General features: G+C 54.7%; 1 protein-coding gene across 1 annotated transcript in view; it reads right to left on the reverse strand.

The window, feature by feature from the left end:
* Positions 1-1,407: 1,407 nt before the first annotated feature.
* Positions 1,408-26,758, reverse strand: part of LOC116958402 (uncharacterized) — a 75,097-nt gene continuing 49,746 nt past the window's right edge. The window contains exons 11-16 of the mRNA XM_076056749.1: positions 17,912-18,010; positions 17,285-17,351; positions 8,962-9,125; positions 7,573-7,704; positions 3,504-3,626; positions 1,408-3,321 (exon numbers count right to left, since the gene is read on the reverse strand). Coding sequence (XP_075912864.1) covers positions 1,408-3,321; positions 3,504-3,626; positions 7,573-7,704; positions 8,962-9,125; positions 17,285-17,351; positions 17,912-18,010 — 2,499 coding nt within the window. The remainder of the gene's footprint in view (positions 3,322-3,503; positions 3,627-7,572; positions 7,705-8,961; positions 9,126-17,284; positions 17,352-17,911; positions 18,011-26,758) is intronic.

The following is a 26,758-nucleotide window of genomic DNA, read 5'->3' on the forward strand; positions in this document are numbered from 1 at the left end:
GCAGTTACAGCATCCGTCGAGTAAAATAACAATAACCGGTGGTAATAATATTACAAACATTAACGATGGCGGTGGTGACGGTGGCGATGGCGGAGGTCATTGTGATGGCAATGATGATGGCGATAGTCTGTGTTGAACTTCTTTCGCACCGTACGTAGGCCAAAGCGCGCTAATCGGAGGTGCAGGGCACAATGATGGTGACGGTGATGGTGACGATGATTGCAAGGACGATGATGGTGGTGGTAATGATGGTGGTAATGATGATAGTGGTAGCGATGATGGTGATGATGATGGTGATGTGTGGCGAGTCTATGCGTCTCTGTTTGAGTCTCTACTTGAGACTCCGATCGAGTGAGTCTCCGATTGAGTGAGTCTCTGTGTGAGTCTCTGAGTGAGTCTCTGAGTGGCGAGTCTATAAGTCTCTGTGTGAGTCTCCGATTGAGTGAGTCTCTGTGTGGTGAGTCTATAAGTCTGTGTATGAATCTCTGAGTGAGTCTATGAGTGAGTCTCTGTGTGAGTCTCTGAGTGGCGAGTATATAAGTCTCTGTGTGAGTCTCCGATTGAGTGAGTCTCTGTGTGGTGGGTCTATAAGTCTGTGTATGAATCTCTGAGTGAGTCTCTGTGTGAGTCTCTGCGTGAGTCTCTGAGTGAGTCTCTGAGTGAGTCTGAGTGAGTCTCTGAGTGAGTCTGAGTGAGTCTCTGAGTGAGTCTCTGTGTAAGTCTCTGAGTGGCGAGTATATAAGTCTCTGTGTGAGTCTCCCGATTGAGTGAGTCTCTGAGTGAGTCTCTGTGTGGCGAGTCTATAAGTCTGTGTATGAATGTCTGAGTGAGACTCTCTGTGAGTCTCCGTATGAGTCTCCGAGTGAGTCTTTGAGTGAGTCTCTGAGTGAGTCTCTGAGTGAGTCTCTCTGTGAGTCTGAGTGAGTCTGAGTGAGTCTCTGAGTGAGTCTGAGTGAGTCTCTGAGTAAGTCTCTGAATGAGTCTCTGAGTGAGTCTCTGTGTGGTGAGTCTATAAGTCTGTGTATGAATGTCTGTGAGTCTCTGTATGAGTCTCCGAGTGAGTTTTTGAGTGAGTCTCTCTGTGAGTCTGAGTGAGTCTGAGTGAGTCTGAGTGAGTCTTTGAGTGAGTCTCTGAGTGAGTCTGAGTGAGTCTCTGAGTGAGTCTCTGAGCGAGTCTGAGTGAGTGAGTGAGTCTCTGAGTAAGTCTCCGTGCGAGTCTCTGTGCGAGTCTCTGAGTGAGTCTGAGTGAGTGAGTGAGTCTCCGAGTGAGTCTCCGAGTGAGTCTCCGAGTAAGTCTCTGTGTGAGTCTCTGAGTGAGTCTCCGTATGAGTCTCCGAGTCCCACCCAAGTGCCTCAGCCACGTCTCATCGTGAACCCCCCCGCCCGCCCCCCCCCCCCCCCCCACCTTCACCTCCAAGGCCTCCGCTGCCGGGCCTTGCCCACTCCCCCCACGCCCCCCCCCAGCGCCAGCGTCACCGCGCTGGCGCCGAACCTGGGCCTGCTCGGCGTGCCCACCGGCGTCCGCGCCAACCTCCTGGGGCGACCCCAGCCGCCCACTCCCCCTCCTCCTCCTGCCGCCGCCGTCTCGGCCCCCACCGCCCCCGGCGTCGCCGTCGCCTCGGCGTCGCCGCCGGCGCCGCCGCCGCCGCCGCCGCCCGGCGCCCGGCCCCGGTACCTCGGTATCCGGCTTGGAGCTTCCACCGCCTCAGCGTCGCCGCCGCCGCCGCCGAACTTCCAGCCGCCGAGGCTCGGCGCCAGCGACGCCGCGGCCGCGTCCAGCGCCAGCGCCGGCGCCGTCAGCGCCGCCACCAGCGCCCGCAGCGCCGCCGGCGGCCCCCCCGCCCCCGTCGCCGCCGCCCCGTCGGCCCGGCACAGCCGGGACGGCACGGGGATCCGGCTGCGGCCGCCGCCGGCCCGCCGTCCGGCGCGCGGGAACAGGCGGAAGAGGCTCCCCTCGCTCGCCAGGCCCAGGCGCTGGCAGAGCGCGAAGAGCGGCCGCGGGAGGGCGAACGACGCGGCCAGCCAGGCGCGCGCCGCCCGGCGCCGCAGCCGGCCGCCGGCGCCGGCGAATCGCGAGTCGTCGAGGGCCTCGTCCGGCCGACCCCACCGCCGCCCTCCTCCTCCTCCTCCTCGTCGCCGCCGCCGGACGACGAGGAGGAGGAGGAGGAGGAGGCGGAGGGCGGCGGCGGGCAGCAGCGCCAGCGCCAGGGCGGCGGCGCCGGCCCCCAGCGCCGCCGCCGCCTCCGCGGGGGCCAGGCCCAGCGGCCAGCGCAGCGCCGCCAGGGCGAGGGCGGCGCCGGCGAGCACCAGCTGGGCCGCCAGCGCCGCCCTCGCCACCGCCGCCCCCCTCGTCCCCCTCCGGGTCGGCGGCGTCGGCGTCGGCGTCATCGGCGCCGGCGTCGGCGCCGGCAGGCAGAGCGCCACCGCGCAGGAGAGCAGCGCCAGGGGGGCGCCGGCGGGAGAGACGGCGCCGGCGCCGGCGAGGACGAGGAGGGGGAGGAGGAGGAGGAGGAGGAGGGGGAGGGGGAGGAGGAGGGGGCCGCACGCCAACCCCGCCGGGGTCTCGCTCGCTACCCCGGCCGCCGGCAGGGACACCGCCGGGCGGCTCTCCACGCCGGCGGCGGTGACGTCGCCTGCCGGCTCCTCCTCCGGCTCCTTCGCCGCCGGAGCCACTGCCGGAGCCGGAGGAGGAGCCGGAGGAGCTGCGTCCGGCGGCGGCGTGGACGGCGATGGCCGCCGGGCGACGTCGCCGAGGGAGGGCGCCGGCCGCGGCCGACAAACGGCGGCCGCGGCGGTCCCCGGGGACAGGCGGCGGGAGGAGGAGGAGGAGGAGGAGGAGGAGGAGGAGGAGGCCGCCGGTGGGGTGCAGCGGCCGTCCGGGCTGCCGCGCTCCTCCCTCCCGCCGGCTCTCACCGCCACGGCGCCGCCGCCGCCGCCGCCGCCGCGGCCGCGGTCGCCGCGGTCGTGCCGGGGGGGGGCCTCCGCCTCCGGTGTGCGGTCCCAGCAGCCGGAGCTGCGGGCCGGCGGCGCCGACCGCTGGGGAGGCCTCGGGGGCCTCCGCTTGGGCAGCTCCACGGCGTGCGGGGAGGAGGTTCTGGTGGCGCCGGTGGCGGTGGTGGTGGTGGTGGTAGCTCCGGTGGTGGTGGTGGTGGTGGTAGCTCCGGTGGTAGTGGTGGTGGAAGTAGCTCCGGTGGTGGTGGTGGTGGAAGTAGCTCCGGTGGTGGTGCCGGTGGTGGCGCCGGTGGTGCCGGTGGTGCCGGTGGGACTTGGCTGGCGCTCCACCGAGTGTCCGCCAAGCCAGCTCACTCGCTTGCGTGGGTCCTGCGCACAAGAGGCAAAGGTGCCCCGGGTAGCCTCTAGCGGTGGCTGAAAGGGTCAAGTGCAGCAGCGGCGGCAGCAGCAGCAGCGCCTATGAAGGCCGGCAGGGGTCCGGGATCGAAGCCACGACCTCCCGCGTGCCGGGCGAGGGGCAGACACAACATCCTCCTGGTCACCAAACTCACCGTGGTTGCCGGGTGCCGTGGAGGTCTCCGTAGCCGTAGCGACGACGACCTCGTGACCCCGTGACCTCCGACCTCGCGCCTTGCCACCTGACCCAGGGGCAGATGCTCCAGGGAGCCCGAGGGCTGAGGGGGGGTGAGGGGGGTGAGGGGTGAGGGGGGTGATAATAACAACTCGGTGCTACCCATAGACTCAACACCACCACCACAATTGTCACCACCAACAACCAACAACCGCCATTCGCCACTAACTCCAATTGCACAGTAGCAGCGTCCTTCACGAGCCTCCTCCACAGAGGCCAATCTTGACACCGCTGGTACCGGTCATCGGCAAGTCCACTCAGCTCCACGTCCTCCTGTACCACATCACTCCATCTCTTCTCTAGCCCGTGCCGCGCCCGCTTAGCCCCCTCAATCCGGCCAAACAAAAGCTGTTTCAGCATGCGGTGGCTGGGCATGCGGGCTACATGACCCAGCCAACGCAGCCTTGCCTGCCGGAGGAGCTCACCGATGGGACCTTGCCCAGATCTTTCAAGGATTTGTGAGTTCCTCACACAATCCAGCCTGGTCACACCCAGGATGCATCGGAGGAATGCCAGCCCAAATGTTTCCAACCGGCGAAGATGTTCCATTAGGGGGGTCCATGCTTCGCAAAGCGTAGAGAAGGGAGGAGGTACAAAATACCCAGGCAGGTGCTTAGTTTTGGTGGGGCTGATGGTAAGGCCCCACCTCTTAGTGGCACGCTCCAGGTTCAGCAGCAGCGCCTCCAACTCCTCTTCTGAGTGAGCAGCAATTACCAGATCATCAGCATACATAACGTGGTTGAGCAATAGGGAGCCATCCCTTGACCGCACCCGGGCATCGATCAGCCTCCCTTTTGTATCTGTACTAAATGGAAATTCCTCCAGTACAGCTATTGAAGGCTTCACGAACTACGTGGTGGAAATAGATGTTAAATAATGTGGGATCCAGAGGACATCCCTGTCGCACCCCAAGGTGTACAGGGAATGGCTCCGACTCCCAGTCATGTAGTTTTATCTGGGCCCGCCCACCATCATGGAGGTCCTTAATGATCGTGAGCAGAGGGTCAGGGACTCCGAAAGCATGAAATATCCAGAGCCCAGGCCTACTGATGGTATCAAAGGCCTTGAACAGAATTCCCTACACCTCTGCTGTAGCAGACAGACAGAAAATATGGCATTTGTGCAGGACCGCCCTTTCCTGTAACCGCATTGGGGCTCCGCAAACCTCTCCTCAGCGTGCCTGGCAAGGCGATGTTGAATAATCCTTACCAGGACCTTTCCTGGCACACTGAGGAGTGAGATGCCCCTGTAGTTGTTACAGTCTGTGCGGTCCCCCTTCTTAAAGGGGGGGACCACCAGGGCATCCTTGCAATCCTGCGGAACCTGTCCAGTGGTCCAGACTGTTGTTATGATGTCATATAGGGCAGTCTGTGCACAAACGCCACCCTCCCTCAGCATTTCGCTTGGGAGATCATCTCCGCCCAGTACATTTCCTGGTCTCAGACTCTGGATCGCCATCAGTACTTCCTCAATAGATGGCACCTCAGCCAGCCACTCACAGGGGGTGATTTCTTCCAATATTTGAGGCACCGCAGCCTCCGCAAGGTCATCCCCACTTTGTGCCACGATGTTATCCAGGCTGAGGGATTTCCCGTCCTCTAGGACCTCACATAAATGTTCAGCAAATCTGCAAACCTGTTCCTGGGGGTCAGAGATTGGACCACCGTTCTTTCCCTAAATGGTAATAGGTGTGGCGCTGCAGGTTACTTTATTGATGGAATTAAAGAGCGATTTGTGACCATGGGCCATTGAGGCAGACTCCATCTCCTCACCAACCAGCGACCACCACCGATCCTTCCAGCGCCTCACGGCTCTCCGAACCTCCGAGCGAAGGCTGCGGTAAGCCTCCTCATTCTCCGACGTGGGATGCTGTAGCCAATGAGAGTGGGCCTGTCGCTTTTTCTCAACCATCCTGAACACCACCTCTGTCAGCCAGGGTCTCGGGGGAGGTCCTGACCGCGTACCCAAAGCAGACATTGCAGCTGCATGAGTCACAGTCCTAAACCTCGCCCATTTACCCTCGACATCAGGAGGAGTGGGCGACGATGTCAACCCCAGCCGCAAGTGATATTTAAATTCTCACTTGCAACTTCATCAGCTAGCTGAGACCATGACACTAAGGGTTTGAATGGGGTCCTGGGTGTATACCCACCACTGGAGTGGAAGAAAGGCAGGCGCATCTTACAGATGACAAGTTGATGGTCAGTGGGCAGATCAGCTCCACGGTAGGTCCTGGTGTCAAGGACATGGGCCCGCATCCGCTGTTCCGTCATTATGTATTCTAGCAGATGTTCTTGCTTGGACCCGGCATGCATCCATGATGTTGTGTGGATGCGCCGATGCCGGAGCAGCGTGTTGGTTATTACAAGCCCATGGGCTGTACAAAAATCTAGCAGCCTCCTACCGTTGTTATTGGGCTGATCTGGCCCATGCCTGCCAATCACTCCAGACCAGGTGCCAGCATCATGACCAACTCTGGCATTGAAGTCACCCAACAAGATGACTCTATCCCGAGGGGCCACTTTAGCTAGCACCTGTGACAGGTGGTCATAGAAGGCATCTGACTCATCAGCTTTGCCTGCTTCCTTCCACGGATGTTCGTCTTCGGTGGAGGCATAAGTAACCACGACCACCACTCCACACCTCTGGTTGATTGGAAGGCGAGCCCAAAATAGCCTGGGGCTTACAGCTTCCCACACCTCACCGCCATGCTCTGACGCCCCCTTCATTCTTTTGTCCAGAAGAAGAGCCACTCCCTGTTGTTGGGCAGTCTTCTGCACCGAGAAGAGGACTGTCCACCCCTCACGGTGGCAGGAGCCAGAGCCGGTCCACTGGACCTCCTGAATACCGTCGAGATCCAGGCGGTACCGGTCCAGCTCCCGACAAAGGAGTGGCAGCCTCTCCTCCGCAGTGAGCGTTCGAACATTCCACGTGGCCACACGTAGCGGCTTTTCGTTGTTTCTGGAGGAGCCCCGAGGGTAAAGATTCAATTTCCTGGCTCCGCCAAGTGGGGTTTGGTCAGGAGAAGTCATAGACGCCTGTCCCCCCCGGAGCCTCTGGCACAAGCCTATTAGTTAGATATTTCAGTCGTGGTTTAGTGGTAATTAATTGAAGGTGGAGGGGTTACCAGCCCCTGGTACCCATCCAGAGCCCCCGTTTAGCCCCTGTGGTGGTCACAGACGCCGAGGGGAAAGGCCACTCGGAATTGGCCCTCCCCCCACAGCACTGCCCACGACAGCGTTACCCGTCCGGCACCATGAGGAAGTAGGGGGTTGTTTTTCTCCACCACCACCACCAGCACCACCATCACCACTACTGTCACCACCACTGTCACCACCACTACCCACCACCATTACAACCACCACCACCACAACCGTCACAACCACAACTGTCACAACCACCAATCCCGTCACAACCACCATTGCCACTGCAACCACCACCACAATCACCACCACAACCGTCACCACCACCGTCACCACAGCCGCCACCACCGTTACAACCACCACCACAAACACCACCACCGCAAACACCACCACCACAAGCGTCACCACCACCATTACCACAACCACCACAACCACCACCACTGTCACCACCACCACCACAGCCACAAGCGCCACCACAACCACCGCCACCACCACCACTGCCAACACAACCACGACCACAACCACCACCACTACCACCACCGCCAACACAACAACCATCACCACTACCACACCCGCCACCACCACAACCACCACCACCGCCAACACAACCACCACCACCACAACCACCGCCACCACCACCACAACCACCACCACCACCACCGCCAACACAACCACCACCGCCAACACAACCACCACCACAACCACCACCACCGCCACCACAACCACCACAACCACTGCCAACACAACCACCACCACAACCACCGCCACCACCACCACCACCACCACCGCCACCACCACAACCACCACCATCACCACCACCACCACCACCACCGCCACCTCCGCTACCTTCAAGCCACCACCACCCCTGACTGCGCCTCTCCCGGCACTCTCCCCACTCCTCCTGCGTACAGCAGCAGCTCGGCATCCCCGGATGGACTCGTCCTCGGCCAGGGGAACGTCCTGGGGACGCTCCTCGCCCTGAGGGTCACAGAGGGCCGTGCTGTCATAGAGGCGTGGCCCCGCAAGCGGGGAGCTCGGCTCACCGCCGCACAGCCGCAGGCCCACAGAGACCCATAGAGACCCATAGAGACCCATAGAGACCCATAGAGACCCATAGACACTCATAGAGAAACATAGAGACCCATAGAGACCCATAGAGAAACATAGAGACCCATAGAGACCCATAGAGACCCATAGAGACCCATAGAGAAACATAGAGACCCATAGAGAAACATAGAGACCCATAGAGAAACATAGAGACCCATAGAGACTCATAGAGACCCATAGAGAAACATAGAGACCCATAGAGACCCAGAGACCCATAGAGACCCATAGAGACTCATAGAGAAACATAGAGACCCATAGAGACTCATAGAGACCCATAGAGACCCATAGAGAAACATAGAGACTCATAGAGACTCATAGAGACCCATAGAGACCCATAGAGACTCAGAGAAACATAGAGACCCATAGAGAAACATAGAGACCCATAGAGACTCATAGAGAAACATAGAGACCCATAGAGACCCATAGAGACCCATAGAGAAACATAGAGAAACATAGAGACATACAGACTCATAGATACCCATAGAGACCTACAGACTCATAGAGACTCATAGAGACCTACTGACTCACAGAGATTCATAGAGACCTACAGACTCATAGAGACTCATAGAGACCTACTGACTCACAGAGACCCATAGAGACCTACAGACTCATAGAGACTCATAGAGACCTACTGACTCACAGAGACCCATAGAGACCTACAGACTCATAGATACCTACAGACTCACAGAGACCCATAGAGACCTACTGACTCACAGACTCATAGAGACCTACTGACTCACAGAGACTCATAGAGACCTACTGACTAACAGAGACACATAGAGACATACAGACTCATAGAGACCCATAGAGACCTACAGACTCATAGAGACCCATAGAGACCTACAGACTCATAGAGACCCATAGAGACCTACAGACTCATAGAGACTTACAGACTCATAGAGACCCATAGAGACCTACAGACTCATAGAGACCCATAGAGACCTACAGACTCATAGAGACTCATAGAGACCTACAGACTCACAGAGACCCATAGAGACCTACAGACTCACAGAGACCCATAGAGACCTAGACTCATAGAGACCCACCATGAAGACCCACAGAGAGACGCAGAGAAATACCTCAAGGAGGTGGTCGTGACGGTCGGAGTTAGCCCTGGCGGCTGGTTACCTGTGCCGTAACCATGGAGACACCATCGCCATCACCGACACCATCGCCATCACCGACACCATCGCCATCAGCGCCACCGCCACCACCGCCATCACGGTCAGCGTCGGTCACTTGGGGCCGGTTCTGCGTCACTGTCGATCGCCAGGTCGACGCAGATCCCACATCTATGGGAGGGTTACGGGGTCTCCATGTGAGTCTATGGGTAGCAGTGTTGAGTCTATGGGTAGCAGTGCTGAGTCTATGGGTAGCAGTGCTGAGTCTATGGGTAGCAGTGCTGAGTCTATGGGTAGCAGTGCTGAGTCTATGGGTAGCAGTGCTGAGTCTATGGGTAGCAGTGCTGAGTCTATGGGTAACAGTGCTGAGTCTATGGGTGGCAGTGCTGAGTCTATGGGTAGCAGTGCTGAGTCTATGGGTAGCAGTGCTGAGTCTATGGGTAGCAGTGCTGAGTCTATGGCAGTGCTGAGTCTATGGGTAGCGGTGCTGAGTCTATGGCAGTGTTGAGTCTATGGGTAGCAGTGCAGAGTCTATGGCAGTGTTGAGTCTATGGGTAGCAGTGCTGAGTCTATGGGTAGCAGTGCTGAGTCTATGGGTAGCAGTGCTGAGTCTATGGGTGGCAGTGCTGATTCTATGGGTGGCAGTGCTGAGTCTACAGGTAGCAGTGCTGAGTCTATGGGTGGCAGTGCTGAGTCTATGGGTAGCAGTGCTGAGTCTATGGGTAGCAGTGCTGAGTCTATGGGTAGCATTGCTGAGTCTATGGGTAGCAGTGCTGAGTCTATGGGTAGCAGTGTTGAGTCTATGGATAGCGGTGCTGAGTCTATGGGTGGCAGTGCTGAGTCTATGGGTAGCAGTGCTGAGTCTATGGGTAGCAATGCTGAGTCTATGGGTAGCAGTTCTGAGTCTATAGGTAGCAGTGCTGAGTCTATGGGTAGCAGTGCTGAGTCTATGGGTAGCAGTGCTGAGTCTATGGGTAGCAGTGCTGAGCCTATGGCAGTGCTGAGTCTATGGCAGTGCTGAGTCTATGGCAGTGCTGAGTCTATGGGTGGTAGTGCTGAGTCTATGGGTGGCAGTGCTGGGTCTATGGGTAACAGTGTTGAGTCTATGGCAGGGTTGAGTCTATGGCAGTGCTGAGTCTATGGCAGTGCTGAGTCTATGGGTAGCAGTGCTGAGTCTATGGGTAGCAGTGCTGAGACTATGGGTAGCAGTGCTGAGTCTATGGCATTGCTGAGTCTATGGGTAGCAGTGCTGAGTCTATGGGTAGCAGTGCTGAGTCTATGGGTAGCAGTGCTGAGTCTATGGGTAGCAGTGCTGAGTCTATGGGTAGCAGTGCTGAGTCTATGGGTAGCAGTGTTGAGTCTATGGGTAGCAGTGCTGAGTCTATGGGTAGCAGTGCTGAGTCTATGGGTAGCAGTGCTGAGTCTATGACAGTGCTGAGTCTATGGGTAGCAGTGCTGAGTCTATGGGTAGCAGTGCTGAGTCTATGGCAGTACTGAGTCTATGGGTAGCAGTGCTGGGTCTATGGGTAGCAGTGTTGAGTCTATGGGTAGCAGTGCTGAGTCTATGGGTAGCAGTGCTGGGTCTATGGGTAGCAGTGTTGAGTCTATGGGTAGCAGTGCTGAGTCTATGGCAGTGCTGGGTCTATGGGTAGCAGTGCTGAGTCTATGGGTAGCAGTGCTGAGTCTATGGCAGTGCTGGGTCTATGGGTAGCAGTGCTGAGTCTATGGGTAGCAGTTCTGGGTCTATGGGTAGCAGTGCTGAGTCTATGGGTAGCAGTGCTGAGTCTATGGGTAGCAGTGCTGGGTCTATGGGTAGCAGTGTTGAGTCTATGGGTAGCAGTGCTGAGTCTATGGCAGTGCTGGGTCTATGGGTAGCAGTGCTGAGTCTATGGGTAGCAGTGCGGAGTCTATGGCAGTGCTGGGTCTATGGGTAGCAGTGCTGAGTCTATGGGTAGCAGTGCTGAGTCTATGGGTAGTGGTGCTGGGTCTATGGGTAGCAGTGCTGAGTCTATGGGTAGCAGTGCTGAGTCTATGGGTAGCAGTGCTGGGTCTATGGGTAGCAGTGTTGAGTCTATGGGTAGCAGTGCTGAGTCTATGGCAGTGCTGGGTCTATGGGTAGCAGTGCTGAGTCTATGGGTAGCGGTGCTGAGTCTATGGCAGTGCTGAGTCTATGGGTAGCAGTGCTGAGTCTATGGGTAGCAGTGCTGAGTCTATGGGTAGCAGTGTTGAGTCTATGGGTAGCAGTGGTGAGTCAATGGGTAGCGGTGCTGAGTCTATGGCAGTGTTGAGTCTATGGGTAGCAGTGCAGAGTCTATGGCAGTGTTGAGTCTATGGGTAGCAGTGCTGAGTCTATGGGTAGCAGTGCTGAGTCTATGGGTAGCAGTGCTGAGTCTATGGGTAGCAGTGCTGAGTCTATGGGTAGCAGTGCTGAGTCTATGGGTAGCAGTGCTGAGTCAATGGGTAGCGGTGCTGAGTCTATGGCAGTGTTGAGTCTATGGGTAGCAGTGCAGAGTCTATGGCAGTGTTGAGTCTATGGGTAGCAGTGCTGAGTCTATGGGTAGCAGTGCTGAGTCTATGGGTAGCAGTGCTGAGTCTATGGGTAGCAGTGCTGAGTCTATGGGTAGCAGTGCTGAGTCTATGGGTAACAGTGCTGAGTCTATGGGTGGCAGTGCTGAGTCTATGGGTAGCAGTGCTGAGTCTATGGGTAGCAGTGCTGAGTCTATGGGTAGCAGTGCTGAGTCTATGGGTAGCAGTGCTGAGTCTATGGCAGTGCTGAGTCTATGGGTAGCGGTGCTGAGTCTATGGCAGTGTTGAGTCTATGGGTAGCAGTGCTGAGTCTATGGGTAGCAGTGCTGAGTCTATGGGTAGCAGTGCTGAGTCTATGGGTAGCAGTGCTGAGTCTATGGGTAGCAGTGCTGAGTCTATGGGTAACAGTGCTGAGTCTATGGGTGGCAGTGCTGAGTCTATGGGTAGCAGTGCTGACTCTATAGGTAGCAGTGCTGAGTCTATGGGTAGCAGTGCTGAGTCTATGGGTAGCAGTGCTGAGTCTATGGGTAGCAGTGTTGAGTCTATGGATAGCGGTGCTGAGTCTATGGGTGGCAGTGCTGAGTCTATGGGTAGCAGTGCTGAGTCTATGGGTAGCAATGCTGAGTCTATGGGTAGCAGTTCTGAGTCTATAGGTAGCAGTGCTGAGTCTATGGGTAGCAGTGCTGAGTCTATGGGTAGCAGTGCTGAGTCTATGGCAGTGCTGAGTCTATGGCAGTGCTGAGTCTATGGCAGTGCTGAGTCTATGGGTGGCAGTGCTGATTCTATGGGTGGCAGTGCTGGGTCTATGGGTAACAGTGTTGAGTCTATGGCAGGGTTGAGTCTATGGCAGTGCTGAGTCTATGGCAGTGCTGAGTCTATGGGTAGCAGTGCTGAGTCTATGGGTAGCAGTGCTGAGACTATGGGTAGCAGTGCTGAGTCTATGGCATTGCTGAGTCTATGGGTAGCAGTGCTGAGTCTATGGGTAGCAGTGCTGAGTCTATGGGTAGCAGTGCTGAGTCTATGGGTATCAGTGCTGAGTCTATGGGTAGCAGTGCTGAGTCTATGGGTAGCAGTGTTGAGTCTATGGGTAGCAGTGCTGAGTCTATGGGTAGCAGTGCTGAGTCTATGGGTAGCAGTGCTGAGTCTATGACAGTGCTGAGTCTATGGGTAGCAGTGCTGAGTCTATGGGTAGCAGTGCTGAGTCTATGGCAGTACTGAGTCTATGGGTAGCAGTGCTGGGTCTATGGGTAGCAGTGTTGAGTCTATGGGTAGCAGTGCTGAGTCTATGGGTAGCAGTGCTGGGTCTATGGGTAGCAGTGTTGAGTCTATGGGTAGCAGTGCTGAGTCTATGGCAGTGCTGGGTCTATGGGTAGCAGTGCTGAGTCTATGGGTAGCAGTGCTGAGTCTATGGCAGTGCTGGGTCTATGGGTAGCAGTGCTGAGTCTATGGGTAGCAGTTCTGGGTCTATGGGTAGCAGTGCTGAGTCTATGGGTAGCAGTGCTGAGTCTATGGGTAGCAGTGCTGGGTCTATGGGTAGCAGTGTTGAGTCTATGGGTAGCAGTGCTGAGTCTATGGCAGTGCTGGGTCTATGGGTAGCAGTGCTGAGTCTATGGGTAGCAGTGCGGAGTCTATGGCAGTGCTGGGTCTATGGGTAGCAGTGCTGAGTCTATGGGTAGCAGTGCTGAGTCTATGGGTAGTGGTGCTGGGTCTATGGGTAGCAGTGCTGAGTCTATGGGTAGCAGTGCTGAGTCTATGGGTAGCAGTGCTGGGTCTATGGGTAGCAGTGTTGAGTCTATGGGTAGCAGTGCTGAGTCTATGGCAGTGCTGGGTCTATGGGTAGCAGTGCTGAGTCTATGGGTAGCGGTGCTGAGTCTATGGCAGTGCTGAGTCTATGGGTAGCAGTGCTGAGTCTATGGGTAGCAGTGCTGAGTCTATGGGTAGCAGTGTTGAGTCTATGGGTAGCAGTGGTGAGTCAATGGGTAGCGGTGCTGAGTCTATGGCAGTGTTGAGTCTATGGGTAGCAGTGCAGAGTCTATGGCAGTGTTGAGTCTATGGGTAGCAGTGCTGAGTCTATGGGTAGCAGTGCTGAGTCTATGGGTAGCAGTGCTGAGTCTATGGGTAGCAGTGCTGAGTCTATGGGTAGCAGTGCTGAGTCTATGGGTAGCAGTGCTGAGTCAATGGGTAGCGGTGCTGAGTCTATGGCAGTGTTGAGTCTATGGGTAGCAGTGCAGAGTCTATGGCAGTGTTGAGTCTATGGGTAGCAGTGCTGAGTCTATGGGTAGCAGTGCTGAGTCTATGGGTAGCAGTGCTGAGTCTATGGGTAGCAGTGCTGAGTCTATGGGTAGCAGTGCTGAGTCTATGGGTAACAGTGCTGAGTCTATGGGTGGCAGTGCTGAGTCTATGGGTAGCAGTGCTGAGTCTATGGGTAGCAGTGCTGAGTCTATGGGTAGCAGTGCTGAGTCTATGGGTAGCAGTGCTGAGTCTATGGCAGTGCTGAGTCTATGGGTAGCGGTGCTGAGTCTATGGCAGTGTTGAGTCTATGGGTAGCAGTGCTGAGTCTATGGGTAGCAGTGCTGAGTCTATGGGTAGCAGTGCTGAGTCTATGGGTAGCAGTGCTGAGTCTATGGGTAGCAGTGCTGAGTCTATGGGTAACAGTGCTGAGTCTATGGGTGGCAGTGCTGAGTCTATGGGTAGCAGTGCTGACTCTATAGGTAGCAGTGCTGAGTCTATGGGTAGCAGTGCTGAGTCTATGGGTAGCAGTGCTGAGTCTATGGGTAGCAGTGTTGAGTCTATGGATAGCGGTGCTGAGTCTATGGGTGGCAGTGCTGAGTCTATGGGTAGCAGTGCTGAGTCTATGGGTAGCAATGCTGAGTCTATGGGTAGCAGTTCTGAGTCTATAGGTAGCAGTGCTGAGTCTATGGGTAGCAGTGCTGAGTCTATGGGTAGCAGTGCTGAGTCTATGGCAGTGCTGAGTCTATGGCAGTGCTGAGTCTATGGCAGTGCTGAGTCTATGGGTGGCAGTGCTGATTCTATGGGTGGCAGTGCTGGGTCTATGGGTAACAGTGTTGAGTCTATGGCAGGGTTGAGTCTATGGCAGTGCTGAGTCTATGGCAGTGCTGAGTCTATGGGTAGCAGTGCTGAGTCTATGGGTAGCAGTGCTGAGACTATGGGTAGCAGTGCTGAGTCTATGGCATTGCTGAGTCTATGGGTAGCAGTGCTGAGTCTATGGGTAGCAGTGCTGAGTCTATGGGTAGCAGTGCTGAGTCTATGGGTATCAGTGCTGAGTCTATGGGTAGCAGTGCTGAGTCTATGGGTAGCAGTGTTGAGTCTATGGGTAGCAGTGCTGAGTCTATGGGTAGCAGTGCTGAGTCTATGGGTAGCAGTGCTGAGTCTATGACAGTGCTGAGTCTATGGGTAGCAGTGCTGAGTCTATGGGTAGCAGTGCTGAGTCTATGGCAGTACTGAGTCTATGGGTAGCAGTGCTGGGTCTATGGGTAGCAGTGTTGAGTCTATGGGTAGCAGTGCTGAGTCTATGGGTAGCAGTGCTGGGTCTATGGGTAGCAGTGTTGAGTCTATGGGTAGCAGTGCTGAGTCTATGGCAGTGCTGGGTCTATGGGTAGCAGTGCTGAGTCTATGGGTAGCAGTGCTGAGTCTATGGCAGTGCTGGGTCTATGGGTAGCAGTGCTGAGTCTATGGGTAGCAGTTCTGGGTCTATGGGTAGCAGTGCTGAGTCTATGGGTAGCAGTGCTGAGTCTATGGGTAGCAGTGCTGGGTCTATGGGTAGCAGTGTTGAGTCTATGGGTAGCAGTGCTGAGTCTATGGCAGTGCTGGGTCTATGGGTAGCAGTGCTGAGTCTATGGGTAGCAGTGCTGAGTCTATGGCAGTGCTGGGTATATGGGTATCAGTGCTGAGTCTATGGGTAGCAGTTCTGGGTCTATGGGTAGCAGTGCTGAGTCTATGGGTAGCAGTGCTGGGTCTATGGGTAGCAGTGCTGAGTCTATGGGTAGCAGTGCTGAGTCTATGGGTAGCAGTGCGGAGTCTATGGCAGTGCTGGGTCTATGGGTAGCAGTGCTGAGTCTATGGGTAGCAGTGCTGAGTCTATGGGTAGTGGTGCTGGGTCTATGGGTAGCAGTGCTGAGTCTATGGGTAGCAGTGCTGAGTCTATGGGTAGCAGTGCTGGGTCTATGGGTAGCAGTGTTGAGTCTATGGGTAGCAGTGCTGAGTCTATGGCAGTGCTGGGTCTATGGGTAGCAGTGCTGAGTCTATGGGTAGCAGTGCTGAGTCTATGGGTAGCAGTTCTGGGTCTATGGGTAGCAGTGCTGAGTCTATGGGTAGCAGTGCTGGGTCTATGGGTAGCAGTGCTGGGTCTATGGGTAGCAGTGCTGAGTCTATGGGTAGCAGTGCTGAGTCTATGGGTAGCAGTGCGGAGTCTATGGCAGTGCTGGGTCTATGGGTAGCAGTGCTGAGTCTATGGGTAGCAGTGCTGAGTCTATGGGTAGTGGTGCTGGGTCTATGGGTAGCAGTGCTGAGTCTATGGGTAGCAGTGCTGAGTCTATGGGTAGCAGTGCGGAGTCTATGGCAGTGCTGGGTCTATGGGTAGCAGTGTTGAGTCTATGGGTAGCAGTTCTGAGTCTATAGGTAGCAGTGCTGAGTCTATGGGTAGCAGTGCTGAGTCTATGGGTAGCAGTGCTGAGCCTATGGCAGTGCTGAGTCTATGGCAGTGCTGAGTCTATGGGTAGCAATGCTGAGTCTATGGGTAGCAGTGCTGAGTCTATGGGTAGCAGTGCTGAGTCTATGGGTAGCAGTGCTGAGTCTATGGGTAGCAGTGCTGAGTCTATGGGTAGCAGTGCTGAGTCTATGGGTGACAGTGCTGAGTCTATGGGTGACAGTGCTGGGTCTATGGGTGACAGTGCTGAGTCTATGGGTGACAGTGCTGAGTCTATGGGTGACAGTGCTGAGTCTATGGGTGACAGTGCTGAGTCTATGGGTAACAGTGCTGAGTCTATGGGTGACAGTGCTGGGTCTATGGGTGACAGTGCTGAGTCTATGGGCAGCAGTGCTGAGTCTATGGCAGTGCTGAGTCTATAGGTAGCAGTGCTGGGTCTATGGATAGCGGTGCTGAGTCTATGGGTAGCAGTGCTGAGTCTATGGGTAGCAGTGCTGAGTCTATGGGTAGCAGTGCTGAGTCTATGGGTGACAGTGCTGAGTCTATGGGTGACAGTGCTGAGTCTATGGGTGGCAGTGTTGAGTCCATGGGTAGCAGTGCTGAGTCTATGGGTGGCAGTGCTGAGTCTATGGGTAACAGTGCTGAGTCTATGGGTAGCAGTGCTGAGTCTATGGGTAGCAGTGCTGAGTCTATGGGTAGCAGTGCTGAGTCTATGGGTGACAGTGCTGAGTCTATGGGTGACAGTGCTGGGTCTATGGGTGACAGTGCTGAGTCTATGGGTGGCAGTGTTGAGTCCATGGGTAGCAGTGCTGAGTCTATGGGTGGCAGTGCTGAGTCTATGGGTAACAGTGCTGAGTCTATGGGTGACAGTGCTGAGTCTATGGGTAACAGTGCTGAGTCTATGGGTGACAGTGCTGAGTCTATGGCAGTGCTGAGTCTATGGGTGACAGTGCTGGGTCTATGGGTAGCAGTGCTGAGTCTATGGGTAGCAGTGATGAGTCTATGGGTAGCAGTGCTGAGTCTATGGGTAGCAGTGCTGAGTCTATGGGTAGCAGTGCTGAGTCTATGGGTAGCAGTGTTGAGTCTATGGGTAGCAGTGTTGAGTCTATGGGTGACAGTGCTGGGTCTATTGCCGTACCGTGAGGAGTCGTTGGATCAGGAGGGGGGGTATCTGGAGCGAGATCCTCAAACAGGGACTCCTCACTCTGCGTACACACACAGAGACACACGCACACAGTCACACAGACACACACAGAGACACACAGAAAGACACAGAGAGACACAGAGACACATACAGAGACACAGACACACACAGAGACACACAGAGACACACAGAGAGACACAGAGACACACACACAGAGACAAAGACATACACAGAGAGACACACAGATACACAGAGACACACACAGAGACACACACAGACGACACACACAAAGACAAACACAGTCACACAGACACAGAGACACACAGAGACACACAGGGAGACACAGAGACACACAGACACAGAGACAAACAGACACACAGCGACACACACAGAGACACACACAGAGACACACACAGACACACACAGAGACACACACAGAGACACACACAGAGACACACACAGTGAAAACACACAGAGACACACACAGAGACACACACAGAGACACACACAGAGACACACACAGTGAAAACACACAGAGACACACACAGAGACACACAGAGACACACAGAGACACACACACAGACACACACAGAGGAGGTGGAGGAGGGAGGCTGTGGGCACCTCAACGGTGGAGGAGGAGGTGGAGGCTCCGTCAAGGGAGGCGCCGAGCGGCAGGGAGGCGCTGGTGGAGGTCTCCGTAGAGTCACCCAACCACAGATCCTGCGGCATACTCACCGTCACTCACCACTCACTCACCGTCACTCACCACTCATTCACCGTCACTCACCGTCACTCACCACTCACTCACTACTGTCACTCACCACTCACTCACTCACTCACCACTCACTCATTCACACACTCACTCACCACTCACTCACCGTCACTCACCGTCACTCACTCACCGTCACTCACCACTCACTCACTCACTCACCGTCACTCACCACTCACTCACTCACCACTCACCGTTACTCACCACTCACTCACTCACTCACCCACTCACTCACCACTCACTCACTCACCGTCACTCACCACTCCCTCACTCCTCACTCACTCACCACTCACTCACTCACTCACCGTCACTCACCACTCACTCACCACTCACTCACCGTCACTCACCACTCACTCACCACTCACTCACCACTCACTCACACACCCACTCACTCACCACTCACTCACCACTCACTCACACACCCACTCACTCACCACTCACTCACCACTCAATCACCGTCACTCACCACTAACTCAACACTCACTCACCACTCCTTCACTCACTCACCACTCACTCACCATTCGCTCACCACGACACTCACTCACCACTCATTCACTCACCACGACACTCACTCACCACTCACTCACTCACCACCACATTCACCACTACACACTCACTCACCACTCACTCACCACCACACACACTCACCACTCACCACCACACACTCACCACACTCACCACTCACTCACCGTCACTCACCACTCAATCACCATTCACTCACCACCACACACTCACCACTCACCACCACACACTCACCACTAACTCACTCACTCACTCCTCACCACACACTAAACACTCACCACTCACTCACCACACACTCACTGACCACTCACTCACCACTCACCAAACACTCACCACTCACTCACCACGATACTCACCACTCACTCACCATTACTCACCACGACACTCACCACTCACTCACCGTCACTCACCACGATACTCACCACTCACACACTCACCCACCACTCACTCACCACTAACTCACTCACCACTCACTCACCACACACTCACTCACCACTCACTCACTCACCACTCACTTATGACACACTCACCACTCACTCACCACCACTCACCACCACACAATCACCACACACACTCACCACTCACCACCACACACTCACCACTCACTCACCACACACACACTCACCACACTCACCACCACACACAACCACCACACACTCACCACAAACTCATCACCGCAAACTCACCACCGGACACTCACCACTAACTCACCGCACACTCACCACTCAATCACCACACACTCACCGTCACTCACCACATACTCACCACCACACACTCACTGACCACACACTCACCACACACTCGCCACACACAATCACCCACCACACTCACCCCCACACACTCACCACTCACTCACTCCCTCACCACACACTCACCACACACTCACCCACCGCACACTCTCCACACAGTCACCACCAAACACTCACCACCACACACTCACCATACTCACCACATACTCACCACACACTCACCGCACACTATAGGTAGCAGTGATGAGTCTACCCATAGACTCAGTCTACCCATAGACTCATCACTGCTACCCATAAACTCAGCACTGTCACCCATAGACTCAGCACTGTCACCCATAGACTCAGCACTGCTACCCATAGACTCAGCACTGTCACCCATAGACTCAGCACTGCTACCCATTGACTCAACACTGCTACCCATAGACTCAGCATTGCTACCCATAGACTCAGCACTGTCACCCATAGACTCAGCACTGCTACCCATTGACTCAACACTGCTACCCATAGACTCAGCATTGCTACCCATAGACTCAACACTGCCATAGACTCAGCACTGCTACCCATAGACTCAACACTGCTACCCATAGACTCAGCACTGCCACCCATAGACTCAACACTGCCATAGACTCATCACTGCTACCCATAGACTCAGCACTGCTACCCATAGACTCAGCACTGCTACCTATAGACTCAGCACTGCTACCCATAGACTCAGCACTGCTACCCATAGACTCAGCACTGCTACCCATAGACTCAGCACTGCTACCCATAGACTCAGCACTGCTACCCATAGACTCAGCACTGCTACCCATAGACTCAACACTGCTACCCATAGCCTCAGCACTGCTACCCATAGGCTCAGCGCTGCTACCCATAGACTCAGCACTGCTACCCATAGACTCAGCACTGCTACCCATAGACTCATCACTGCTACCCATAGACTCAGCACTGCTACCCAAAGACTCATCACTGCTACCCATAGACTCATCACTGCTACCCATAGACTCAGCACTGCTACCCATAGACTCAACACTGCCATAGACTCAGCACTGCTACCCATAGACTCAGCACTGCTACCCATAGACTCAGCACTGCTACCCATAGACTCAGCACTGCTACCCATAGACTCATCACTGCTACCCATAGACTCAACACTGCCATAGACTCAGCACTGCCATAGACTCAGCACTGCCATAGACTCAGCACTGCTACCCATAGACTCAGCACTGCCATAGACTCAGCACTGCTACCCATAGACTCAGCACTGCTACCCATAGACTCAGCACTGCTACCCATAGACTCAGCACTGCTACCCATAGACTCAACACTGCTACCCATAGCCTCAGCACTGCTACCCATAGGCTCAGCGCTGCTACCCATAGACTCAGCACTGCTACCCATAGACTCATCACTGCTACCCATAGACTCATGACTGCTACCCATAGACTCAGCACTGCTACCCAAAGACTCATCACTGCTACCCATAGACTCATCACTGCTACCCATAGACTCAACACTGCTACCCATAGACTCAGCACTGCTACCCATAGACTCAACACTGCCATAGACTCAGCACTGCTACCCATAGACTCAGCACTGCTACCCATAGACTCAGCACTGCCATAGACTCATCACTGCTACCCATAGACTCAACACTGCCATAGACTCAGCACTGCCATAGACTCAGCACTGCTACCCATAGACTCAGCACTGCCATAGACTCAGCACTGCTACCCATAGACTCAGCACTGCTACCCATAGACTCAACACTGCTACCCATAGACTCAGCACTGCTACCCATAGACTCAGCACTGCTACCCTTAGACTCAACATTGCTACCCATAGACTCAACACTGCCATGGACTCAGCACTGCTACCCATAGACTCAACACTGCTACCCATAGACTCAGCACTGCCACCCATAGACTCAACACTGCCATAGACTCAGCACTGCTACCCATAGACTCAGCACTGCCATAGACTCATCACTGCTACCCATAGACTCAGCACTGCTACCCATAGACTCAGCACTGCTACCTATAGACTCAGCACTGCTACCCATAGACTCAGCACTGCTACCCATAGACTCAGCACTGCTACCCATAGACTCAGCACTGCTACCCATAGACTCAGCACTGCTACCCATAGACTCAGCACTGCTATCCATAGACTCAACACTGCTACCCATAGCCTCACCACTGCTACCCATAGGCTCAGCGCTGCTACCCATAGACTCAGCACTGCCATAGACTCATCACTGCTACCCATAGACTCAGCACTGCTACCCAAAGACTCATCACTGCTACCCATAGACTCATCACTGCTACCCATAGACTCAGCACTGCTACCCATAGACTCAACACTGCCATAGACTCAGCACTGCTACCCATAGACTCAGCACTGCTACCCATAGACTCAGCACTGCTACCCATAGACTCAGCACTGCTACCCATAGACTCAGCACTGCTACCCATAGACTCAGCACTGCTACCCATAGACTCAACACTGCTACCCATAGCCTCAGCACTGCTACCCATAGGCTCAGCGCTGCTACCCATAGACTCAGCACTGCTACCCATAGACTCAGCACTGCCATAGACTCATCACTGCTACCCATAGACTCAGCACTGCTACCCAAAGACTCATCACTGCTACCCATAGACTCATCACTGCTACCCATAGACTCAACACTGCTACCCATAGACTCAGCACTGCTACCCATAGACTCAACACTGCCATAGACTCAGCACTGCTACCCATAGACTCAGCACTGCTACCCGTAGACTCAACACTGCTACCCATAGACTCAGCACTCCTACCCATAGACTCATCACTGCTACCCATAGACTCAGCACTGCTACCCATAGACTCAGCACTGCTACCCATAGACTCAGCACTGCCATAGACTCATCACTGCTACCCATAGACTCAGCACTGCCACCCATAGACTCAACACTGCCATAGACTCAGCACTGCTACCCATAGACTCAGCACTGCCATAGACTCATCACTGCTACCCATAGACTCAACACTGCTACCCATAGCCTCAGCACTGCTACCCATAGGCTCAGCGCTGCTACCCATAGACTCAGCACTGCTACCCATAGACTCAGCACTGCCATAGACTCATCACTGCTACCCATAAACTCAGCACTGCTACCCAAAGACTCATCACTGCTACCCATAGACTCATCACTGCTACCCATAGACTCAACACTGCTACCCATAGACTCAGCACTGCTACCCATAGACTCAACACTGCCATAGACTCAGCACTGCTACCCATAGACTCAGCACTGCTACCCATAGACTCAACACTGCTACCCATAGACTCAGCACTCCTACCCATAGACTCATCACTGCTACCCATAGACTCAGCACTGCTACCCATAGACTCAACACTGCTACCCATAGACTCAGCACTGCTACCCATAGACTCAACACTGCTACCCATAGACTCAGCACTGCCACCCATAGACTCAACACTGCCATAGACTCAGCACTGCTACCCATAGACTCAGCACTGCCATAGACTCATCACTGCTACCCATAGACTTAGCACTGCTACCCATAGACTCAGCACTGCTACCTATAGACTCAGCACTGCTACCCATAGACTCAGCACTGCTACCCATAGACTCAACACTGCTACCCATAGCCTCAGCACTGCTACCCATAGGCTCAGCGCTGCTACCCATAGACTCAGCACTGCTACCCATAGACTCATCACTGCTACCCATAGACTCATGACTGCTACCCATAGACTCAGCACTGCTACCCAAAGACTCATCACTGCTACCCATAGACTCATCACTGCTACCCATAGACTCAACACTGCTACCCATAGACTCATCACTGCTACCCATAGACTCAACACTGCCATAGACTCAGCACTGCTACCCATAGACTCAGCACTGCTACCCATAGACTCAGCACTGCCATAGACTCATCACTGCTACCCATAGACTCAACACTGCCATAGAGTCAGCACTGCCATAGACTCAGCACTGCTACCCATAGACTCAGCACTGCCATAGACTCAGCACTGCTACCCATAGACTCAGCACTGCTACCCATAGACTCAGCACTGCCATAGACTCAGCACTGCTACCCATAGACTCAGCACTGCTACCCATAGACTCAGCACTGCTACCCATAGAATCAGCACTGCTACCCTTAGACTCAACATTGCTACCCATAGACTCAACACTGCCATGGACTCAGCACTGCTACCGATAGACTCAACACTGCTACCCATAGACTCAGCACTGCAACCCATAGACTCAACACTGCCATAGACTCAGCACTGCTACCCATAGACTCAGCACTGCCATAGCCTCATCACTGCTACCCATAGACTCAGCACTGCTACCCATAGACTCAGCACTGCTACCTATAGACTCAGCACTGCTACCCATAGGCTCAGCACTGCTACCCATAGACTCAGCACTGCCATAGCCTCATCACTGCTACCCATAGACTCAGCACTGCTACCCATAGACTCAGCACTGCTACCTATAGACTCAGCACTGCTACCCATAGACTCAGCACTGCTACCCATAGACTCAGCACTGCCACCCATAGACTCAGCACTGCCATAGCCTCATCACTGCTACCCATAGACTCAGCACTGCTACCCATAGACTCAGCACTGCTACCCATAGACTCAGCACTGCTACCCATAGACTCAGCACTGCTACCTATAGACTCAGCACTGCTACCCATAGACTCAGCACTGCCATAGCCTCATCACTGCTACCCATAGACTCAGCACTGCTACCCATAGACTCAGCACTGCTACCTATAGACTCAGCACTGCTACCCATAGACTCAGCACTGCTACCCATAGACTCAACACTGCTACCCATAGCCTCATCACTGCTACCCATAGACTCAGCACTGCTACCCATAGACTCAGCACTGCTACCTATAGACTCAGCACTGCTACCCATAGACTCAGCACTGCTACCCATAGACTCAGCACTGCCATAGCCTCATCACTGCTACCCATAGACTCAGCACTGCTACCCATAGACTCAGCACTGCTACCTATAGACTCAGCACTGCTACCCATAGACTCAGCACTGCTACCCATAGACTCAGCACTGCCACCCATAGACTCAGCACTGCCATAGCCTCATCACTGCTACCCATAGACTCAGCACTGCTACCCATAGACTCAGCACTGCTACCCATAGACTCAGCACTGCTACCCATAGACTCAGCACTGCTACCTATAGACTCAGCACTGCTACCCATAGACTCAGCACTGCCATAGCCTCATCACTGCTACCCATAGACTCAGCACTGCTACCCATAGACTCAGCACTGCTACCTATAGACTCAGCACTGCTACCCATAGACTCAGCACTGCTACCCATAGACTCAGCACTGCTACCCATAGACTCAGCACTGCTACCCATAGACTCAGCACTGCTACCCATAGACTCAGCACTGCTACCCATAGACTCAACACTGCTACCCATAGCCTCAGCACTGCTACCCATAGGCTCAGCGCTGCTACCCATAGACTCAGCACTGCCATAGACTCATCACTGCTACCCATAGACTCAGCACTGCTACCCAAAGACTCATCACTGCTACCCATAGACTCATCACTGCTACCCATAGACTCAGCACTGCTACCCATAGACTCAACACTGCCATAGACTCAGCACTGCTACCCATAGACTCAGCACTGCTACCCATAGACTCAGCACTGCTACCCATAGACTCAGCACTGCTACCCATAGACTCAGCACTGCCATAGACTCAGCACTGCTACCCATAGACTCAGCACTGCTACCCATAGACTCAGCACTGCTACCCATAGACTCAGCACTGCTACCCATAGACTCAACACTGCTACCCATAGCCTCAGCACTGCTACCCATAGGCTCAGCGCTGCTACCCATAGACTCAGCACTGCTACCCATAGACTCAGCACTGCCATAGACTCATCACTGCTACCCATAGACTCAGCACTGCTACCCAAAGACTCATCACTGCTACCCATAGACTCATCACTGCTACCCATAGACTCAACACTGCTACCCATAGACTCAGCACTGCTACCCATAGACTCAACACTGCCATAGACTCAGCACTGCTACCCATAGACTCAGCACTGCTACCCATAGACTCAACACTGCTACCCATAGACTCAGCACTGCTACCCATAGACTCATCACTGCTACCCATAGACTCAGCACTGCTACCCATAGACTCAACACTGCTACCCATAGACTCAGCACTGCCACCCATAGACTCAACACTGCCATAGACTCAGCACTGCTACCCATAGACTCAGCACTGCCATAGACTCATCACTGCTACCCATAGACTCAGCACTGCTATCCATAGACTCAGCACTGCTACCTATAGACTCAGCACTGCTACCCATAGACTCAGCACTGCTACCCATAGACTCAGCACTGCTACCCATAGACTCAGCACTGCTACCCATAGACTCAGCACTGCTACCCATAGACTCAGCACTGCTACCCATAGACTCAACACTGCTACCCATAGCCTCAGCACTGCTACCCATAGGCTCAGCGCTGCTACCCATAGACTCAGCACTGCTACCCATAGACTCAGCACTGCCATAGACTCATCACTGCTACCCATAGACTCAGCACTGCTACCCAAAGACTCATCACTGCTACCCATAGACTCATCACTGCTACCCATAGACTCAGCACTGCTACCCATAGACTCAACACTGCCATAGACTCAGCACTGCTACCCATAGACTCAGCACTGCTACCCATAGACTCAGCACTGCTACCCATAGACTCAGCACTGCTACCCATAGACTCAGCACTGCCATAGACTCATCACTGCTACCCATAGACTCAACACTGCCATAGACTCAGCACTGCCATAGACTCAGCACTGCTACCCATAGACTCATCACTGCTACCCATAGACTCATGACTGCTACCCATAGACTCAGCACTGCTACCCAAAGACTCATCACTGCTACCCATAGACTCATCACTGCTACCCATAGACTCAACACTGCTACCCATAGACTCAGCACTGCTACCCATAGACTCAACACTGCAATAGACTCAGCACTGCTACCCATAGACTCAGCACTGCTACCCATAGACTCAGCACTGCTACCCATAGACTCAGCACTGCCATAGACTCATCACTGCTACCCATAGACTCAACACTGTCATAGACTCAACACTGCCATAGACTCAGCACTGCTACCCATAGACTCAGCACTGCCATAGACTCAGCACTGCTACCCATAGACTCAGCACTGCTACCCATAGACTCAGCACTGCCATAGACTCAGCACTGCTACCCATAGACTCAGCACTGCTACCCATAGACTCAGCACTGCTACCCATAGACTCAGCACTGCTACCCATAGACTCAGCACTGCTACCCATAGACTCAGCACTGCTACCC

The sequence above is a fragment of the Petromyzon marinus genome, chromosome 77 (assembly GCF_048934315.1).
Source record: "Petromyzon marinus isolate PM22_M1 ecotype Great Lakes invasive population chromosome 77, UKy_Petmar_22M1.pri1.0, whole genome shotgun sequence".
NCBI lineage: Eukaryota > Metazoa > Chordata > Hyperoartia > Petromyzontiformes > Petromyzontidae > Petromyzon > Petromyzon marinus.